Source organism: Doryrhamphus excisus, chromosome 7, assembly GCF_030265055.1.
Source record: "Doryrhamphus excisus isolate RoL2022-K1 chromosome 7, RoL_Dexc_1.0, whole genome shotgun sequence".
Taxonomy (NCBI): domain Eukaryota; kingdom Metazoa; phylum Chordata; class Actinopteri; order Syngnathiformes; family Syngnathidae; genus Doryrhamphus; species Doryrhamphus excisus.
Genome location: NC_080472.1, coordinates 21,966,128 through 21,985,593, shown reverse-complemented (window position 1 = coordinate 21,985,593; position 19,466 = coordinate 21,966,128). Strand labels below are relative to the sequence as shown.

General features: G+C 47.8%; 2 protein-coding genes across 3 annotated transcripts in view; one reads left to right on the top strand and one right to left on the bottom strand.

The window, feature by feature from the left end:
* Positions 1-52: 52 nt before the first annotated feature.
* On the bottom strand, positions 53-2,162 carry trim35-14 (tripartite motif containing 35-14). Of its 2 annotated transcripts, XM_058078318.1 has the most exons (6): positions 1,566-2,157; positions 861-956; positions 564-794; positions 454-485; positions 274-390; positions 53-216 (listed from the first exon to the last, which is right to left on the bottom strand). In XM_058078318.1, coding segments are annotated over exons 1-6 (903 nt in total). In that variant the 5' UTR covers positions 1,992-2,157; the 3' UTR covers positions 53-215. The 2 variants fall into 2 exon arrangements, with proteins under 2 accessions (XP_057934301.1, XP_057934302.1); XM_058078319.1 differs by lacking the exon at positions 53-216 and having other exon boundaries at positions 449-485; positions 1,566-2,162.
* Positions 2,163-13,207: 11,045 nt separating this feature from the next.
* The window catches only part of ptn (pleiotrophin), a 30,210-nt gene continuing 23,951 nt past the window's right edge, over positions 13,208-19,466 (top strand). Inside the window, exon 1 of the mRNA XM_058078767.1 lies at positions 13,208-13,355. The gene's annotated coding sequence lies outside the window, so the exon portion shown is untranslated. The remainder of the gene's footprint in view (positions 13,356-19,466) is intronic.

The following is a 19,466-nucleotide window of genomic DNA, read 5'->3' as shown; positions in this document are numbered from 1 at the left end:
TCCACATTGATGGAGTGAAGGATCCCAGACAAAATGATCTTTTTAATGAAGAACCAAGCTTCTGTCGCCAAGCGGAAAGTGGCGGCGACGGCATGAGGAAGACGTGAAGGATCCGTGGCCGGCGTGATGGGCGCGGCCTCTCCATGGAGACACGGGGACGTGCAGGTGCGACCTAGTAGGACGCTGATCCTGGACCATGCAGATCTCGTGCAGGGTCTTCAACAAGACTGTGGTTAGTCCGGTGAAGGGGGCGTGGCTGCCAAGTCGTTTTACCATTTAATGATGTGTCGCATCTTCTCCCACACGTGGAAGCTCAGCGAGCCCAAGTACTTGGCCTCGTCGAGGCGCCTCCCCGACACCGACAGCTGCATGTCCACCAGGCTCACATCCCTGAGGACAAAAAAAAAAGACAAGAATGAGAGAGCGCCAGGAGACCAAAGATCCACACCTTACCCAGCTGCTGTTGCCGTGGCGTCCTCGTTCTCCTGAAAGAGCCAAGAAGATACCTCAGTTTGGAACATCAGCATCTTCATTCAAAGCCGAGCGGCCTCGGGGTTCCTTACCCGCAAGACGGAGACCCCCAACGTAGCCAGCCTGTCCTCCAGACCCCGTATGGACACACACACGGACTGCAGGCTGGCGTTGGCCTTGCCGATCTTCTGCCTCATGGCTCGACCCTTCTCCTCCACCTCCTCCTGCAGCATCACCATGCGGGCGTCCTCCTCGGCCTGCAGGAACCTGTGCAAGCGTGCGAACTCCTCGCCGGAGCATTTCTGCACGTGCTGGGCCTCCAACTGGAAGTGCAGAAGAACCTCAGGATGGAGAGGCGTGAAAAGACATTTGGGCTTTGATGACGCCACCTGCATGTGTTCCTCGGCGTCCTCCAAGCTCTTCTTCACTTTGTCCAGAACGTCCCTCGTTTTCAGCAGAGAGCAAAGTTCTGACTTTAGCTTGGCCTGAAGAGATGATTGACATCTTTAGAGAAGTCAGTGTACAGCTTCAGCGTCATCAGTGAGTCTCTCCTTCGCCTCGTTCAACCACAGCTCCTCCAGTGCCGGCAGCACTCGTGCTGAATCATCTTGCAACTCACAAATTCCATGATCTTGACATCATCAGAGCCCTCAAGACATGTCATAACACCCCTATTGTCACCTTTACATTTGGATTCCTTATTATGGTAAACATAAGGACGCTCTTTGTTGTTGTTTCCTGCCAAGAAAAGCAGTGTCACAGCACACCTTGGTGCCTCACTGACACCTAGTGGCCAATGTAGAGTACTACATACTTTTATATGTATTTTAAACCAGTAAGTGTTCCACTACAAAATGGTGGCCATTTGTTTTGGAATAAGGCCAGCAGAGCGAGTCAAGCTGTACCCTGTCTACTCTAAAGTACACCCCAAAAGCAGATGGTGGTGGTCCGGGGCTGACATGAACGCCAACAGGACCGACACCCTCTCTTGGGAAGCCGACCAAATCACCCAAGAGGATCAAGGCTGCGGCTGACATGAGATCTTCACGCCGCCAACACAACATGGAGTCATGAGTACGACTCCTTTGTCCTACCTTGGCATCATCGATGGCTTCGCTGATAGGACACCAGTCGTGCCGCCTGTGTCTTTTGGACTTGCTGCAAACCAAACAAATGGGTTCCTTGTCGACCAGGCAGAAGAGCTTGAGCTCCTCCCTGTGAAGAGCACACATGTCCTTCTGCCCGCAGAACGGCTCACCGTCTCCGCCTCCGTCGTCGCCGCCGTCGTCCTGGACTAGGAACTCGCACAGGTTCCTGATGGTCAGTGAAGGCACCGGCTCGTCCACGGACAGACTCCGGCACAGGGGGCACGACCTGGGGGGCCTCTGGTGGGCCCAGTGCTGCTTGAGGCAGAGGCTGCAGAAGCTGTGGCTGCACTTGAGGACCACCGGGTGCTTGTAGATCTGCAAGCAGATGGTGCAGGTGAGGTCCGCCTCGGGCAGGGACACTGTGCAGGCCATCGGGGCAGGTACCCGGATTCCCTTGCCTTGCGGCTTAGCCTTGGAGGATCCTCACCGGGCGGCGTCCGAAGTCCTTCAAAGTCAGCATAGTGACGTTCGGCTTCATAGAAAGTATGTTTTAGCGCTAATGAAGGCATAAAAGGCGACTTTCTTTTCCGCTTCTGCTATTTTGCGTAATAGAGGGGGCGGGGTTAACATATTTCACCTTTGAACTCCCTCTACCTAAACAAACGTCACCCGTTTATTTATTCTATGTACTACGACACCATTAGATTCATTTGATCCGATTCGGTGACTTTTCTTGTTGTTACGCAACGTGGCCGCTAGATGTCAGTGTTTGCCCACTTTGACAGAGGCCTGAAAGCCTTAAACATCTCCAACCTGCAGCTCGGCAGCGAACGGTGGATATGGTTTTGAGACATTTGCCTCTACTTTTGTAGCTCTTCATGACAAATGATAAAATAATAATAATACTGGATGTTCTGCTTTATGAGACATCAAAAATAGCTTAATTGTTTCAGTTCAATTTCTTGTTGTTACGCTAAGTGGCCGCTAGGCGTCAGCATTTCCCCACCCGGACAGCTGTCCTGCATATTGGCTTGAATAGAAAGGAAAAGATCCAGTCCGAATCTGCCCCCCCCTCCCAGGCAAATCCCAGTGGTGTGTCAGTGGCGTGTAGGCCGGGTACTTTGACATGGCACCCATGCTCCTCGATGCGCGTGTTTTGCGTTTTTAGTGTTTTAATCACGAAGGCATCGCTCCAAAATGAAGTGCACCGCTAGCAAAAAAAAAGCTCCTCGTCACAGTGACACCTCAGCTACACGGCGCCCCGCTCTCGACTCCAGTCATGTTTAATAGATAATTCATACTCTGCTGAATATGGAATCTGCTGCTGCGGCGGCGATGTAATTTTAATCGCTGCCTGCAGTGAGACAAGAGAGCGAGCGGAGCCTGAATTATACCCTCTGCCATCCGTGTTTGATCTTTTCCTATTTCAAATACACCATCAGGGGGTGTCTGCTCGTCACATGACCGACCCTCCTACACTGCCCCCCCCCCGTTTTTAGTGTTTAGTCACACTTCCCAAGTGCCTTCCACGCCTGGCAAACTCCGCAGCCACCATTCCTGCAAGGCATGTGTGGGAAAAATGTCACCTTTTTGACCTTTTGTTCTCCCTCTGGCGGCGCATCACGGGGTTGCGGCGCCCCGGCTAACCGCTAGATGTCGCCCCTCCTTTCTTTTGTTTTTAACACCGGAATGAACCACACACTTGGCTTATGGCGCTCGATTCCTTTCCTGCCGACTCTCCCTGTCCTTGCGGTGTGATCACTCCGCCCCCCCCCCCAACCCATGTTGCCAAGGCAACGTCATCAGCGAGCAAACAACCGCCTGAAGCGCAACGCTACCGCCAAAGGTTTGCCAGAGGCGAGACGGCGGCTGCTGGGAGCATGTGCCCGAATACAGTGCACCTTGCTGGGCCACAGCAGGTGGCTTTTCCCCCTCTATACTCTGGTTCTCCTGGTAGTAGTCATGGACTAGTAGTCATGTCATGGTATTCCTGGTAGTAGTCATGGACTAGTAGTCATGTCATGGTATTCCTGGTAGTAGTCATGGACTAGTAGTCATGTCATGGTATTCCTGGTAGTAGTCATGTACTAGTAGTCATGTCATGGTATTCCTGGTAGTAGTCATGTACTAGTAGTCATGTCATGGTATTCCTGGTAGTAGTCATGTAGTAGTAGTCATGTCATGGTATTCCTGGTAGTAGCCATGTCATGGTATTCCTGGTAGTAGTCATGTACTAGTCGTCATGTCATGGTATTCCTGGTAGTAGTGATGTCATGGTATTCCTGGTAGTAGCCATGTCATGGTATTCCTGGTAGTAGCCATGCACTAGTAGTCATGTCATGGTATTCCTGGTAGTACTCATGTACTAGTAGTCATGTCATGGTATTCCTGGTAGTAGCCATGTCATGGTATTCCTGGTAGTAGTCATGTAGTAGTAGTCATGTCATGGTATTCCTGGTAGTAGTCATGTACTAGTCGCCATGTGATAGTATTCCTGGTAGTAGTCATGTGATGGTATTCCTGGTAGTAGTCATGTACTAGTAGTCTTGTCATGGTATTCCTGGTAGTAGTCGTGTACTAGTAGCCATGTCATGGTATTCCTGGTAGTAGTCGTGTACTAGTAGCCATGCCATGGTATTCCTGGTAGTAGTCATGTACTAGTAGCCATGTCATGGTATTCCTGGTAGTAGTCATGTACTAGTAGTCATGTCATGGTATTCCTGGTAGTAGTCATGTACTAGTAGTCATGTCATGGTATTCCTGGTAGTAGTCATGTACTAGTAGTCATGTCGTGGTATTCCTGGTAGTAGTCATGGACTAGTAGTCATGTCATGGTATTCCTGGTAGTAGTCATGTCATGGTATTCCTGGTAGTAGTCATGTCATGGTATTCCTGGTAGTAGTCATGTCATGGTATTCCTGGTAGTAGTCATGTACTGGTAGCCATGTGATAGTATTCCTGGTAGTAGTCATGTACTAGTAGTCATGTCGTGGTATTCCTGGTAGTAGTCATGGACTAGTAGTCATGTCATGGTATTCCTGGTAGTAGTCATGTCATGGTATTCCTGGTAGTAGTCATGTCATGGTATTCCTGGTAGTAGTCATGTCATGGTATTCCTGGTAGTAGTCATGTACTGGTAGCCATGTGATAGTATTCCTGGTAGTAGTCGTGTACTAGTAGTCTTGTCATGGTATTCCTGGTAGTAGTCGTGTACTAGTAGCCATGTCATGGTATTCCTGGTAGTAGTCATGTACTAGTAGTCATGTTATGGTATTCCTGGTAGTAGTCATGTACTAGTAGCCATGTCATGGTATTCCTGGTAGTAGTCATGTACTAATAGCCATGCCATGGTATTCCCGGTAGTAGTCATGTACTGGTAGCCATGTCATGGTATTCCTGGTAGAAATCATGTACTGGTAGCCATGTCATGGTATTCCTGGTAGTAGTCAGTGTGTATATTTGTAGCTAATATTTGAAGGAAGTAGAATGCTAATAAAAGAAAGGAAGGGATGTTTCCTTCTTAGCGTCTTGATTCAACTGGAGGTGAACTCCATCTTTCCCTGAGGGGGGTGTGGGTGTGGGTGGAGGGTGTCCAATCTCTGGAGGTGGGTGTGGGTGGGTGTGTGGGGGGAGGGGGGGGGGGTATCTGTCCTGGATTCCTATCCCCATTCCACACACACATGCAGAGCGTGGCTGCTTTAAAGGAGTGATACGAGGAGATGAAGCTTGGCGGCAAAGCAGCTGCACGCTCATCATTTCCTCTCCTTTCTTTCTCCTTCCTTCCGTTTGATTCCAACCATTTTGTTGTCGCCGGATGACTCACTGATGGCCCCCGAATCTTCTTTTTTTCCAACCCCCCCTCTTGAAGTCTCAGCTGGAACATGGTGTCACTTTTTCCTCTCTCTTCCATCTCCTTGTGATGTCGTCCCTCTTTCACGTTGATGAAGAGGAGGATGACAGGAGACGTTTGATGATGCGTCTCCTCCGGGGAGCCCGCGTCCGTCTGCTACGTCGCCCGCAGCCGCAGCGTCATCGTTAGCGTTCTCTTCCCCCACTCATTGTTTGCAACCAGGAAATCCCAGGATACTCAAACGCATCACAGTGAGCCGTGGTCTCCCATTGGTCCACACCGTGATCTCACACACAACCTGAAGTTCCTAAACGTGCGCATATTGTTGTTTTTATCTTAGATTACTACTTGGTTGGCTTATTTTTACACTTGAAACACGCTGCCATCTTCCTCAGGCTTTAAGAGGGCTAAAGTCCCAACCTGGGCCGTGCTCTTCAACACAACCTCCAGCTGAAATAGTCCCCGCCCACATCCTGTTGCTTTATCTTGGATTGCTAACAGCGCTTGGCTTATTTTTACACTTGAAGCATGTGCTCCTGTTATCCAGCTCTTCTAAAACGGTTTATAGACACAGCCTGAAGCAGAAATAGAAGTATTATGTTTTGGTGTAGCAAGCTAACAGCCCGCTAACAGTATGCTGACAGTACGCTAATAGTACGCTAACAGCTCCCTAAAGGCTGGCTAACAGCTCGCTAACAGTACGCTAACAGCTTGCTAACAGTATGCTAATAGTATGCTAACAGCTTGCTAATAGTATGCTAACAGCATGCTGACAGTACGCTAATAGTACGCTAACAGTTTGCTAATAGTACGCTAACAGGTCACTAATAGTACGCTAACAGTACGCTAACAGCTCGCTAATAGTATGCTAACAGTACGCTAACGGTATGCTAACAGTATGCTAACAGTACGCTAACAGTACGCTAACAGTATGCTAATAGTATGCTAACAGTACGTAAATAGTTAGCTAATAGTATGCTAACAGTATGCTAATAGTATGCCAACAGTACGTAAATAGTTAGCTAATAGTACGCTAACAGTTCGCTAATAGTATGCTAATAGTACACTAACTGTACACTAATAGTATGCTAATAGCTCGCTAACAGTATGCTAACAGTACGCTAACAGTACGCTAACAGTACGCTAACAGTATGCTAATAGTATGCCAACAGTACGTAAATAGTTAGCTAATAGTACGCTAACAGTTCGCTAATAGTATGCTAATAGTACACTAACTGTACACTAATAGTATGCTAATAGCTCGCTAACAGTATGCTAATAGTACGCTAACAGTACGCTAATAGTATGCTAACAGTATGCTAACAGTATGCTAATAGTATGCTAATAGTATGCCAACAGTACGTAAATAGTTAGCTAATAGTACGCTAACAGTATGCTAATAGTATGCCAACAGTACGTAAATAGTTAGCTAATAGTACGCTAACAGTATGCTAATAGTATGCTAACAGTACGCTAATAGTACGCTAACAGTACGCTAACAGTAGGCTAACAGTACACTAATAGTACGCTAACAGCATGCTAACAGTACGCTAGTCCATATGAGCAAACCTACGGTAATTATGCACCTAAAAAAGCTGATGTCAGCAAACAGGAAGTGGGAGGGGGAATGGGGCGTGGTTGGACTTTCAGCCTCCGCCCACACTGTGGTGCTCCTTGGCTGTCTATCAAACAAACGATGACGCCCACATGCACGTACGCGTGCACGGCCAGTTAGGGTGTTTGTATGTTTTTATGGGCGTATCATCGGCAGCTATTGAGGTTTTTCTGCCCTGCAGCGCCTCCTGTTCTCATGCTTGTGATTGGACGTATCGATGAGGACTTTGTGACCCACATACACGTTTGGGGGGGGGCGATTTAGCGCGTGTTTATATAACATGTCAATGCTTTGATGGCCTCAGGACTGACAACACAAATCGCCATCGATGCCCCCCCCACTCTCCATTTTCCATGTGATGTTTTGCGTTGCTTTTTGCGTTCCACGCCCCCCCCACGAACCCTCTGTGAAGGTCGCGTCTCATTGAGCACTTGGATACGGGGGCCATCCATGCGCCCATCCCATCATGTAGAAATGTGTTGCGTAATAAAATGCCATCACGTTGACGTGGCGTGCTAGCAAGACAAGGCAAACATTCTGGACACGCCCCTTTCTGCCCTCTTCCAAAATGGCGCCCGTACACAGCCACAGGAAGGAAGGAATCTTATCTTAGCTTATCTAGTCTTAGCTAGTCTCATTCTAGCCATATTACCTTAGCTTAGCTAGTCTCATGCTAGCCATCTTACCTTAGCTTATCTGGTCTTAGCTAGTCTCATGCTAGCCATCTTACCTTAGCTTATCTAGTGTTAGCTAGTCTCATTCTAGCCCTCTTCCCTTAGCTTGGCTAGTCTCATGCTAGCCATCTTACCTTAGCTTAGCTAGTGTTAGCTAGTCTTATGCTAGCCATCTTACCTTAGCTTATCTAGTCTTAGCTAGTCTCATGCTAGCCATATTACCTTAGCTTATCTAGTGTTAGCTCGTCTCATGCTAGCCGTCTTACCTTAGCTTATCTAGTGTTAGCTAGTCTCATGCTAGCCATCTAACCTTAGCTTAGCTAGTGTTAGCTAGTCTCATGGTAGCCATCTTACCTTAGCTTATCTAGTCTTAGCTAGTCTCATGCTAGCCATCTTACCTCAGCTTATCTAGTCTTAGCTAGTCTCATGCTAGCCATCTTACCTTAGCTTATCTAGTCTTAGCTAGTCTCATGCTAGCCATCTTACCTTAGCTTATCTAGTGTTAGCTAGTGTCATGCTAGCCACACCAGGCTTTGGTCTTTTCCAGGTCCAGGAAGGTGCATAAAGGTAGGAAACCCACCTTTTGGATTCCAGCAGGTCCTTCAAGGTTAACAAAGCGCCATCTTTTGACAGATGAAAGTCATCAGCTGTCGCGTTGATGATGACTTTGAAGGCGGCTCGCCTTCACCATTGATGTGCGTTAGCGTCTGCTAGCATACCGATGAGGAAGTACGAGGAGGCTTCACGAGGGCGCGGAGGGGGCGGCCGCTGCAGGCAGGTAAGAGCCGCGCCGCGTTAACCTTTCACACCCCCGGAAGCCCCCGGAAGCCCCCGTCACCGCCGGCTGACTGATTGCTAGCGGGTCTCCTGGGCCGCGCTGGGGAGGCGCCGAGGAGGCGCCGAGGAAGGGGCGGGGCTAAGTCACAGAACACACTATACACAATACTCTCTCTACTCCATGTACACGGTGTACTCCATGTACTCTGTGTAGAGGATATTGTACTAGTTTTACAGAGTGTTTTTATTCAATGATGAATACAAATACACTGTATAAATACTATATATTTGATATACTGACATGTTACATTTCAGTATTTTTGGATTCCAGTTTTTCGTGATTTATTAAAAAAAATTGTAATTTTGAATTATTAATGAAATAATTATAAATTAATTATGAATTTGCAATTATTGTATGGATTTCTTATTATGGTTTATGTTTTTAAATTCATGAATCGTAATTTGACATTACATTTTCTATTCTATACAAATATACATTCAACCGTGTTTTTTTTAAAAACATTTTATTATTTTTTATTTAAATTTTATTTTATTATTTTAATTTATTTATAATTATTTATAATTTATTAATAATTTATTTATAATTTATTTATTTATTTATACTTTATATTTTAAAGTATTGTTACTTTTTTTAAATGAGTGAAATAAATATGTATTCTATTTTTCCAGTAGTAGTATTAGTAGTAGTAGTATTTAAAAGTATGAGTACTGCATATGTAAATGTTTTGATGCTTTTTTTGTTGGTGCCGAATGCTGACCTTCCACAAGGTGACTCGGCAGGGGCTAATATAGCATATAGCATATAGCATATAGCATATAGCATATAGCATATAGCATATAGCATATAGCATATAGCATATAGCATATAGCATATAGCATATAGCATATAGCATAGCAGCTGGCTGTGGCGTGGGCTGGCCTCCATGCCGGATGTTCCATAACACGGCGCTCTGCCGGGGAGGAAGAAGACGTAGCAGGAGGGATCTTTGTGCAACATGTACGGATGAATATGTGGCATGGAAGACGGGTCCGTGTCACGTTGACTTTGTCATGTGAGCGTCTTGTATGAAGGAGGCCCCCCCCCCCCCCCCCCCCCCCACCCCGGCGCCCTCTCGTTGTTGTTGATGTCGGCCCGGCGGGACGTCCTGATCCCAGATGCCGGAGCGTGTGATGGCAGGTGCTTCTTATTTGCGTGGGGGGCCCGGCGGGCGGGCGGCTGTTGACTCAGAGGACGGCCGCCAAGGAACATCCAAGGAGAACATCCATCAGATCGTTTAGTTCCTCTTGGCGTCGTCCCGGCGGGGACGGGGTCAAAGGTCTTCTATTAGCAGGATGAACACTCGGACGGAAATTGAAAGTCGGAGATCAGAACCAGCCTCGGAACTCCGCTCGTGAAAACACAACCGCCGTGTGGAGACACGTGCGCCATCAGGGGGTGGAGCAGATAAACGGCGGGTGCCAGATTGGAGCAGTTTTTGGTTTAGTTCCGCTCCGGCGCACCGGTGCCCCGGCGCTCCGGCGCTCCGGCTGATGTGTTTCGGCTTCTTCAGATGAATTGTCACTCAGGAAGGACGTGTTGAGACAGGGCGGACAGGATGAGGCCATTCTTATATCGGAGTTCCATTAGTCGGCCTGCCTGGGAGATTCCCGAGGGATCCGTGCCTTCCAGCACTCATTATCACAGTCCGGCACGAGGCTAATAAATCAGCATTCCCAGCCTGATTATTGGCTAATCCATCGATTTCACTCATGTTTACTTCCAGCCGCCCGTGACTAATGAGCAACACGACCTCTCCACGCCGCTTTTTAGTGCCAACATCATCGGGAGAAATCCTCATCTGCTTCGCGGAAAGACGTGGCCGCAAAAGTCCGGCGGGAATGCTAGGAATAAGAAAATCTCTTCAAGTTTTATTAGCCGGAGAACCGATGCTGAAATATTCATGTTCAGCAGAGAGCTTTATGAATACAAGTGAGATCCTAGCGCGGTGTTTCTCAACAGGAAGTCACTTCCTGTTCACAGTTTTACACTGGTCTTTATCCAGACTCCCACCAAAAAGTAATCATTTCTCACTTTGCCCCCACGCCTTCCCGCTACGCTGCATCCGATCTTTGACTTCAGTCTTCGAAATCCTCCACACATCAAGCGCGTAACAAACGGCCATCATAAGGAACCAAATTATTAGGAACAGCTGCTGGCTAATAACAGTCAAGATTATTCTCGTCATGTACTCACAGTACTTTACTGATCAGAAGTTGCCCCAAAAAACTATCATTTCTCACTTTGCCCCCACGCCTTCCCGCTACGCTGCATCCGATCTTTGACTTCATTCTTCGAAATCATCCACACATCAAGCGCGTAACAAACGGCCATCATAAGAAACCAAATTATTAGGAACAGCTGCTGGCTAACAACAGTCAAGATTATTATCGTCATGTACTCACAGTACTTTACTGATCAGAAGTTGCCCCAAAAAACTATCATTTCTCACTTTGCCCCCACGCCTTCCCGCTACGCTGCATCCGATCTTTGACTTCATTCTTCGAAATCATCCACACATCAAGCACGTAACAAACGGCCATCATAAGAAACCAAATTATTAGGAACAGCTGCTGGCTAACAACAGTCAAGATTATCATCGTCATGTACTAACAGTACTTTATTGATGGATACTCTACAACCATATCAGAATTTGCCCCAAAAAACTATCATTTCCCACTTTGCCCCCACGCCTTCCCGCTACGCTGCATCCGATCGTTGACTTCATTCTTCGAAATCATCCACACATCAAGCACGTAACAAACGGCCATCATAAGGAACCAAATTATTAGGAACAGCTGCTGGCTAACAACAGTCAAGATTACTGATGGATACTCTACAACCATATCAGAAGTTGCCCCAAAAAACTATCATTTCTCACTTTGCCCCCATGCCGTCTCTCTACACGACATCGTATCGTAGTTAAATTCCACCAAGTCATTGGCACGCTCAGCGGGTAGCAAACGGCTTTGATGAGAAAAGTCCTCGCCTTGCACTTTATGCACGACGCCGGGTAACAAATGATTAGGTACAGCTCCACACCAGTGAAAGTAGGCACGGTTATCTCTGGAAAAGGCAGGATGTTTTGATGGAGTTTTGTATTGACTCTTTATTATATTACATGTTTGCTTTCTTTGGCTTTCATCACATCCCGCCGCTGTCGACTTCGTCTTCGTCTTTGCGGGATTCCGGGAGTTTGAGTCCGGTAGTCCTCGCCATGACGACAAAGTGAGTTAGGAAGTACTTAGATAGTACTACAAAGATAGAGCTGGTATTTGTCCTGGAATCTTTTCTTTAATCAAATGAGTCGGAATGACATCAGGCTCCCGCCTGCTGGAAGAGGCTTCGGAGGCGAGGGGGGCCGGGGGCCGGGGGTGGCGTTCCGAGGACGCAAATGGATGAGATGGATTATTAATGAGATGAATATGAGGCCGCTGCAATGCCGTGTCCTCATCAGCAGGGTGGGGGCTAACGGTGGGGAGTGTGGATGGAATCCCCAGCGGCGGGCTCGCGGGAACAGGAAGTGGGGTGGAGTCAGCGTCACTCAGGGGTGGCCTCTCTGCTTTCCTCCGGACACGAGGAGACAACATGGTCAACGGCAGAAACAATCCGTGGATTCGTTCACCTTCTCCAGCTGCTCTGATGGGCTTCCCTCTCCCCGGCTGACAGATCCCGAGGTGTCCTGACGCCGCCGCCCCGGGAGGGGGGGAGTGGGGGGGGGGGGGACGTTTTTTTAAACTCATCAAAGTTGAAATATGGGAATCTTACAGGAAATGGGTGTTGAGGTGTTGGGTTAGGGTGTCAAGGTTAGGGTTGGGGTGTTGGGGTTGGTTTTAGGGTTGGGGTGTTGGGTTAAGGTTGGGGTGTTGGGTTTGGGGTCAGGGTGTTGGTGTTGGGGTTAGGGTGTTAGGATTGGGTTTAGGGTTGGGGTGTTGGGTTAAGGTTAGGGTGTCGGGGTTAGGGGTTGGGGTAAGGGTGTTGGGGTGTTGGGTTTGGGGTTAGGTTTGGGGTAAGGGTGTTGGGGTGTTGGGGTGTTGGGGTGTTGGGGTTGGGTTTAGGGTTGGGGTGTTGGGTTAAGGTTAGGGTGTTGGGGTTAGAGTTGGGGTGTTGGGTTTGGGGTCAGGGTGTTGGGGTTAGGGTGTTAGGATTGGGTTTAGGGTTGGGGTGTTGGGTTAAGGTTAGGGTGTTGGGGTTAGTGTTGGGTTTGGGGTCAGGGTGGTGGTTTTGGGGTGTTAGGATTGGGTTTAGGGTTGGGGTGTTGGGTTAAGGTTAGGGTGTTGGGGTTAGGGTTGGGTTTGGGGTAAGGGTGTTGGTGTTGGGGTGTTGGGGTTAGGGTTGGCGTAAGGGTGTTGGGGTGTTGGGTTTAGGGTTAGGGTTGGGGTCAAGGTGTTCCGACCAGGACCATGTTCCAGCATGGTCCATCCCGTGTCATGACAGGGTGGTGTGTTGGACTTTGTCAATAACGTATCCATCACAAATCCGTCTTGTGTGTGTGTGTGTGTGGGGGGGGGGGGGGGGGGGGGGTAGGTGTGGGGGTGGGGGGGTGGGTCGCCCTACATCTCCCATCTCCTCTCGTGAGGGTTCCCGGCGGGGTGTCCCTGGAGTGACCTTGGGGGTAATGAGTTCCTGATCACGAGTCCTCACACCCGGCCCCCCCGACCCATCCCACACACACCCACCCACCCACCCACCGACCCACACACACACAGTCAGTCCACAAAGAGCCAGAAGGAGTGGTGGTGGTGGAGGTTCTCCATGAAAAGAGCTTAGAGGAAGACTTTTCTCTCAGCGCTGACACACAACGAGCAGACCTCCGGATAAAGTAAGTGCGTCTTTGTTTTGCTAACGTTAGCGGAGAAGACAGATGGCGACTTTGGGCGGCGTGCTCGTCTGTGGTGGGACGCCGCTGGAGGAAGTTTGGGATGAAAGTCTTTCAAAGTTGCTTTGCTGTTTGCTTCGCTGAAGAAGGAAGCGCGAACGTCGGCCATGTTTGGACGCGTGATCCGCGGTTTGGGGAATATTGGTCTGAGGTGGCGTGTGAGCGGGTGCGTGTGTGTTTTCCCGGGATGCCGGGATTTGGGTCAGGCCTGAGCGGAATGACAATCCCGCAGCGGGCGCTATTGTATCCGTCTGGTCCAGCGGACCTTCTCGCTGGCTGACGTTGCCATGGTTTCCATCATCAAGCCGCCGTCACGCCAAACGCTCTTCCTCCGTCTTATGTGCATTCCTGCTGGAGACAAAAACAGCCCCCACCCCCACGCCCCCCCCCCCCTTTATCCTGCTGCCTTGCTCTAAATGAGGTGCCATTCCTTCCCATGGATGAGTTTTCCTTTGTTTTGGAAAATCTCTAAATCTCACACCTTCTCTGACTCCTTCCTGTTCCTGCTCCTTCTTCTGACCTGTTTTACACCGCTGGACCCTTGGCCCCGAATCCACGCCACCGGTCCTGGTCCTGGTCCTGGTCCTGATTCTGATCCTGATGAGGTTCCTGCCTCTTTTAAACACATTTCCCTCACACCTGTGTCTTTGTTCCTGTTCCCGTTCCTCTTACTGTTCCTGTTTCCGTTCCTGTTTCTGTTCCTGTTCCCATTTCGTTCCTGTTTCTGTTGCTGTTTCTGTTTCTGTTCCCGTTCCTGTTTCTGTTCCTCTTCCCGTTCCAGTTTCTGTTCCCATTCCCATTCCTGTTTCTGTTCCCGTTTCTGACCCTGATTCTGATCCTGATGAGGTTCCTGCCTCTTTTAGACACATTTCCCTCACACCTGTGTCTTTGTTCCTGTTCCCGTTCCTCTTACTATTCCTGTTTCCGTTCCTGTTGCTGTTCCCGTTTCGGTTTCCGTTCCTGTTGCTGTTCCCGTTTCTGTTTCCGTTCCTGTTCCCATTTCATTCCCATTTCGTTCCTGTTTCTGTTGCTGTTTCTGTTACTGTTTCTGTTCTCGTTCCTGTTTCTGTTCCTGTTCCTCTTCCCGTTCCCGTTTCTGTTCCCATTCCCATTCCTGTTTCTGTTCCGGTTTCTGTTCCCGTTCCTGTTCCCATTTAATTCCCGTTTCTGTTCCCGTTCCTGTTTCTGTTTCTGTTCCCGTCCCTGTTTCTGTTCCCATTTCATTCCCGTTTCTGTTCCCGTTCCTGTTTCTTCCATTCCTATTTCTGTTTCTGTTCCCGTTCCTGTTTCTGTTCCCATTTCATTCCCGTTTCTGTTCCCGTTCCTGTTTCTGTTCCTGTTTCTGTTCCCGTTCCTGTTTCTGTTTCTGTTTCTGTTTCTGTTCCCGTTCCTGTTCCTTCTTTCTTTTAAATGCATTTTGAGGAGTTGCCTCCCTTTTAGGATACCATTTTCCTCACCCTGGTATCCCCTGGCCCTGAATCCATGCCGTTCCGGATCCTGTTCCTGTTCCCGTTCAGACCTTCATGACGTCTTAGTGTAAAAAGCCAAGAAAAGAGAAGATGATTTCCAATGCGGCTTAGCCTGCGTGACCTCAGACGGGGGCCAAACTCATAAAAGAAGAAAACAGGATCAGGACCTTTTCCTCGCCAGTGTAACCACACTTGAGGCCTTTAGGGAGACCTTTTGGGAATCTCCCGGACCACGTGATGGCACCTATAGAGCACAAAGACCTCTTCCTGCGCCTGTGTCTTCACAAATGCTTTCTCCATGGAGGAGCCGCGGCAATAAGGCCATTCCGGGGGTGGGGGGGTGGGGGGGTTGTGAATGGGCCTATATAAGTGGCAGAAGGAGAGGTGGGGGTCTTATGAGGATGCTCACAGTGAGTGGCTGGTGCATTCTTTGTGGAGGACACACTGACCCCCACCCCCCCCCCCCCAGCCCCCCACCCCCCCACTAGCAGCCCTCTTCACATGGGAGATGAACAGAATGAACCTCCATGGGGAGCAGAGGGCCTCCAAAGTGGGTGGGAGGAATAGAAAGCAGGAGAATGAAGTGGGGTGGGGGGGTGGGGGGTGGGGGGGGGTTCTGTCCTCGTAAATGTGCTAAGAAATTCCCGCAGATCCAGAAAATGACGGACTCAACCTCTTCATGTTGGCGGCGGAGGTTTACCACCGCTAGCTAATGACCAACTACTTTAGGCAAAGTCCAATGCAATGTCATGTTAGCCGTTGTTAGCTCGTTAGCATGCTACTTCCTGGTTTGTGGAAAATGTAAACTAAGCAAAACTAAGCGATTCAGGAAGGATGTGGTTATGACTCAAACGGCAAAGTTCCGCTTCGGTTTGGGAATTTTCTTTGTTTCCGTCGCCAAAGTGGATAGCGGATGTCATTTGTGTTTCCTAGCTAGTTAGCATGCTACTTCCTGGTTTGTGGAAAATGTACTAACGCAAAACTAAGCGATTCAGGGAGGATGTGGTGTTGACTCAAACGGCAAAGTTTCGCTTCGGTTTGGGAATTTTATTTTTTTCCGTCGCCAAAGCGGATAGCGGATGTCATTTGTGTTTCCTAGCTAGTTAGCATGCTACTTCCTGGTTTGTGGAAAATGTACTAACGCAAAACTAAGCGATTCAGGGAGGATGTGGTGTTGACTCAAACGGCAAAGTTTTGCTTCGGTTTGGGAATATTCTTCGTTTCCGTCGCCAAAGCGGATAGCGGATGTGGCGCAAGGTCATTTGTGTTTCCTAGCTCGTTAGCATGCTACTTCCTGGTTTGTGGAAAATGCTGTAGACGTGATTCTGATTGAATTTTGACATTTTTTCCTTGCCTCTGGCGCCAAAGTGGGTAGAAGAAGTAATAGTAGTAGTAGTAGTAGTAGTCGTAGTAGTAGTGGAATGCTATATTTATGTTTATTAGCTCATTAGCTGTTTGATGGACGATGCTGTCGTGGCTCAAAGCAAAAACTTTGGAATAAAGTTCTTGGTCTGCACGGAGTGTAGGAATTACTGACTTTTCCTTTCCTGTTTTTCCACAGTGGGAGAAATCTGCTTTGGAATGTTTGTCACATAGTTAGCATGCTACTTCCTGGTTTGGGACTAGAGTCAACAAACCCCCAAATGAGAGCGTTGGGTTTGATTTTGTTGTTTTTCAGAAAACAAGTGGTGGAATGCCGTGTTTGTTTATTTAGCTATTCCTATTCCCGGTCCTACTCCTGCTTCCGTGTTTGTTTGTTTTTTAGCTAGTTAGCATGCTGTCAAACCAGGAAGAAGCGACCGAAAACGGCAAAGGCTGACCTCTGGTGAAGTATTTCCTTCTTTCTGGCGCCAAAGTGGGTAGAAGATGTGTCATATTTGTGTCTGTTAGCGAGCTAGCATGCTACTTCCTGCTTCATGGAGGATGCTGTCTGACACAAACAGCAAAGAACGGAAACAAAGTCGTCCATCTGCGCTAACGGGACCGCTAATGGTTGGCCGTTCCCAAAATATATTAATACCAAGGAAACTACAAAGAAAAAGTTTTTCCGTTTTTTTCGGATATTCCGGCTACAATCGTGTTTTTTTTTTTTTAACTCCGACATGAAAATGCGGATATATAAATAAGAACCTTACCGGCGACGGGGTGGACAACAACATTCCCACAGCACATCCATGTGGGTGGTAAACAACAACTCAGATGTTGTGTACAAGTACCCACAAGGCATGCTGGGTAGCCCAGTAAGCCCTTTCCCGTTTGCTTCCCCGATGACTTCCCTGATGGGAATGTGTCACGGGTGTTCAATGCATGGCTACACGGGGCAGTAGTTGGATTAGGTGACGTGTGTGTTGCTATTTTTGGACTACTTCCTGTTTGACTCAAACGTGCCGAGTCACGTTGAAGGTTGGAAATGGACTTTGGAAAAGCCGGAAAGGGATGGATTAGGATGTTCGCTTTGGAATATTGTCGTTTGATTTTTGATCTGATTTACGTACCGTAGGTTGGGAAAGGGCGGCGGGGGCTCGTGTACTTGTGTGAGTGGGGCTTAAGGCCGCGGCGCCCGCATTGACGTGCGTCCATCGGCACGGAACGCAGCGGCCCATTTTTATCACGGAACAAATGGGGCGGCGTGGACGGATGCGGAGGTATTGAATTCCCGTCAGCCTCTTACGGACTGACGTCAGAAGACCTCAGGCCCCGGCCCCGGCTCCGATGTGGGACGCTCTCCGACGTGAAACAAACACACGCTGTTCTCTCCGTGCGGGGAGGAGGTGCTCCATGCGGGGAGGAGGCGCTCCATGCTGGAGGAGGCGCTCCATTAAGAGCCAACAGACAAGGTCTCCAACATGAGCATCCCTGACAGATGAGACGCCACCAATCCCCGCCCGCCTCCAGCCTCCATTCCCGCTAAATAAACCAGCGCCGCTGTCCTGAAATAGGACTGTCACGGGGTCGGCGTGTCGCGGTGGATTGAGTCTGTGGCGAGCTGGCGCTGATACATGGAAGGTCGCGGCGCTGACACTCTCGTCTCAGGCTGGCGGTAAACAAACAACCAGAAAATGGCGGGGGGGGGGTTCTGGCAGAAATGGTTGCTTTTCTTCAACGTTTAGCAGGGAAATGGAAGTGGACGTGGAATGATGTACTTACACCTCCGGGAGAACCAGGAGAGATCTCCGCCCGGAACCTTGGCGTTCCGGCTTTTAGCACAAAACAACATTTAGGCCTTTTGGAAGTACCGCGTTCATCCTCGTTAGTATTAGTGTCCAGCTTTAGGATTAGGATTAGGATTAGGATCCACTATTAGTGTCCAGTTTTAGGATTAGGATTAGTATCCACTATTAGTGTCCAGCTTTAGGATTAGGATTACGATTAAGATCCACTATTAGTGTCCAGTACTAGGATTAGGATTAGGATTAGTATCCACTATTAGTGTCCAGTACTAGGATTAGGATTAGTATCCACTATTAGTGTCCAGTTTTAGGATTAGGATTAGGATTAGGATTAGTATCCACTATTAGTGTCCAGTAATAGGATTAGGATTAGGATTAGTATCCACTATTAGTGTCCAGTACTAGGATTAGGATTAGGATTAGTATCCACTATTAGTGTCCAGTAATAGGATTAGGATTAGGATGAGGATCCACTATTAGTGTCCAGTAATAGGATTAGGATTAGGATTAGTATCCACTATTAGTGTCCAGTACTAGGATTAGGATTAGGATTAGTATGCACTATTAGTGTCAGGATTAGGATTGGGATCAGTATCCAGTATGAGTGTCCAGTTTTAGTATGCAGTATCCAGTATTAGTATTAGTATTAATGTCCACTATTAGGGTCCAGTTTTAGTATGCAGTATCCAGTATTAGTATTAGTAGCCAGTATTAGTGTCCAGTTTTAGTATGCAGTATTAGTATTAGTATTAGTAGCCAGTATTAGTGTCCAGTTTTAGTATGCAGTATTAGTATTAGTATTAGTGGCCAGTATTAGTGTCCAGTTTTAGTATGTGGTATCCAGTATTAGTATTAGTGTCCAGTTTTAGTATGCAGTATTAGTATTAGTATTATTGTCCAGTTTAATATTAGTATTAGTATTAGTATTATTGTCCAGTTTAATATTAGTATTAGTATTAGTAGCCAGTATTAGTGTCCAGTTTTCGTATGCAGTATTAGTATTAGTATTAGTATTAGTATTAGTATTAGTGGCCAGTATTAGTGTCCAGTTTTAGTATGCAGTATCCAGTATTAGTATTAGTGTCCAGTTTTAGTATGCAGTATTAGTATTAGTATTATTGTCCAGTTTTAGTATTAGTATTAGTAGCCAGTATTAGTGTCCAGTTTTAGTATGCAGTATCCAGTATTAGTATTAGTAGTCAATATTAGTGTCCAGTATTAGTATTAGCATTAGTGTTAGTATTAGTATTATTGTCCAGTATTAGTGGCCAATATTAGTGTCAAGCATTAGTATTCGTATTAGTATTAGTATTAGTATTAGTGGCCAATATTGGTGGCCAGTATTAGTATTAGTATGCGTATTAGTATTAGTGTTAGTATCCCTCCCCCTCCCCCCAGGAAGCAGAAATGATGGA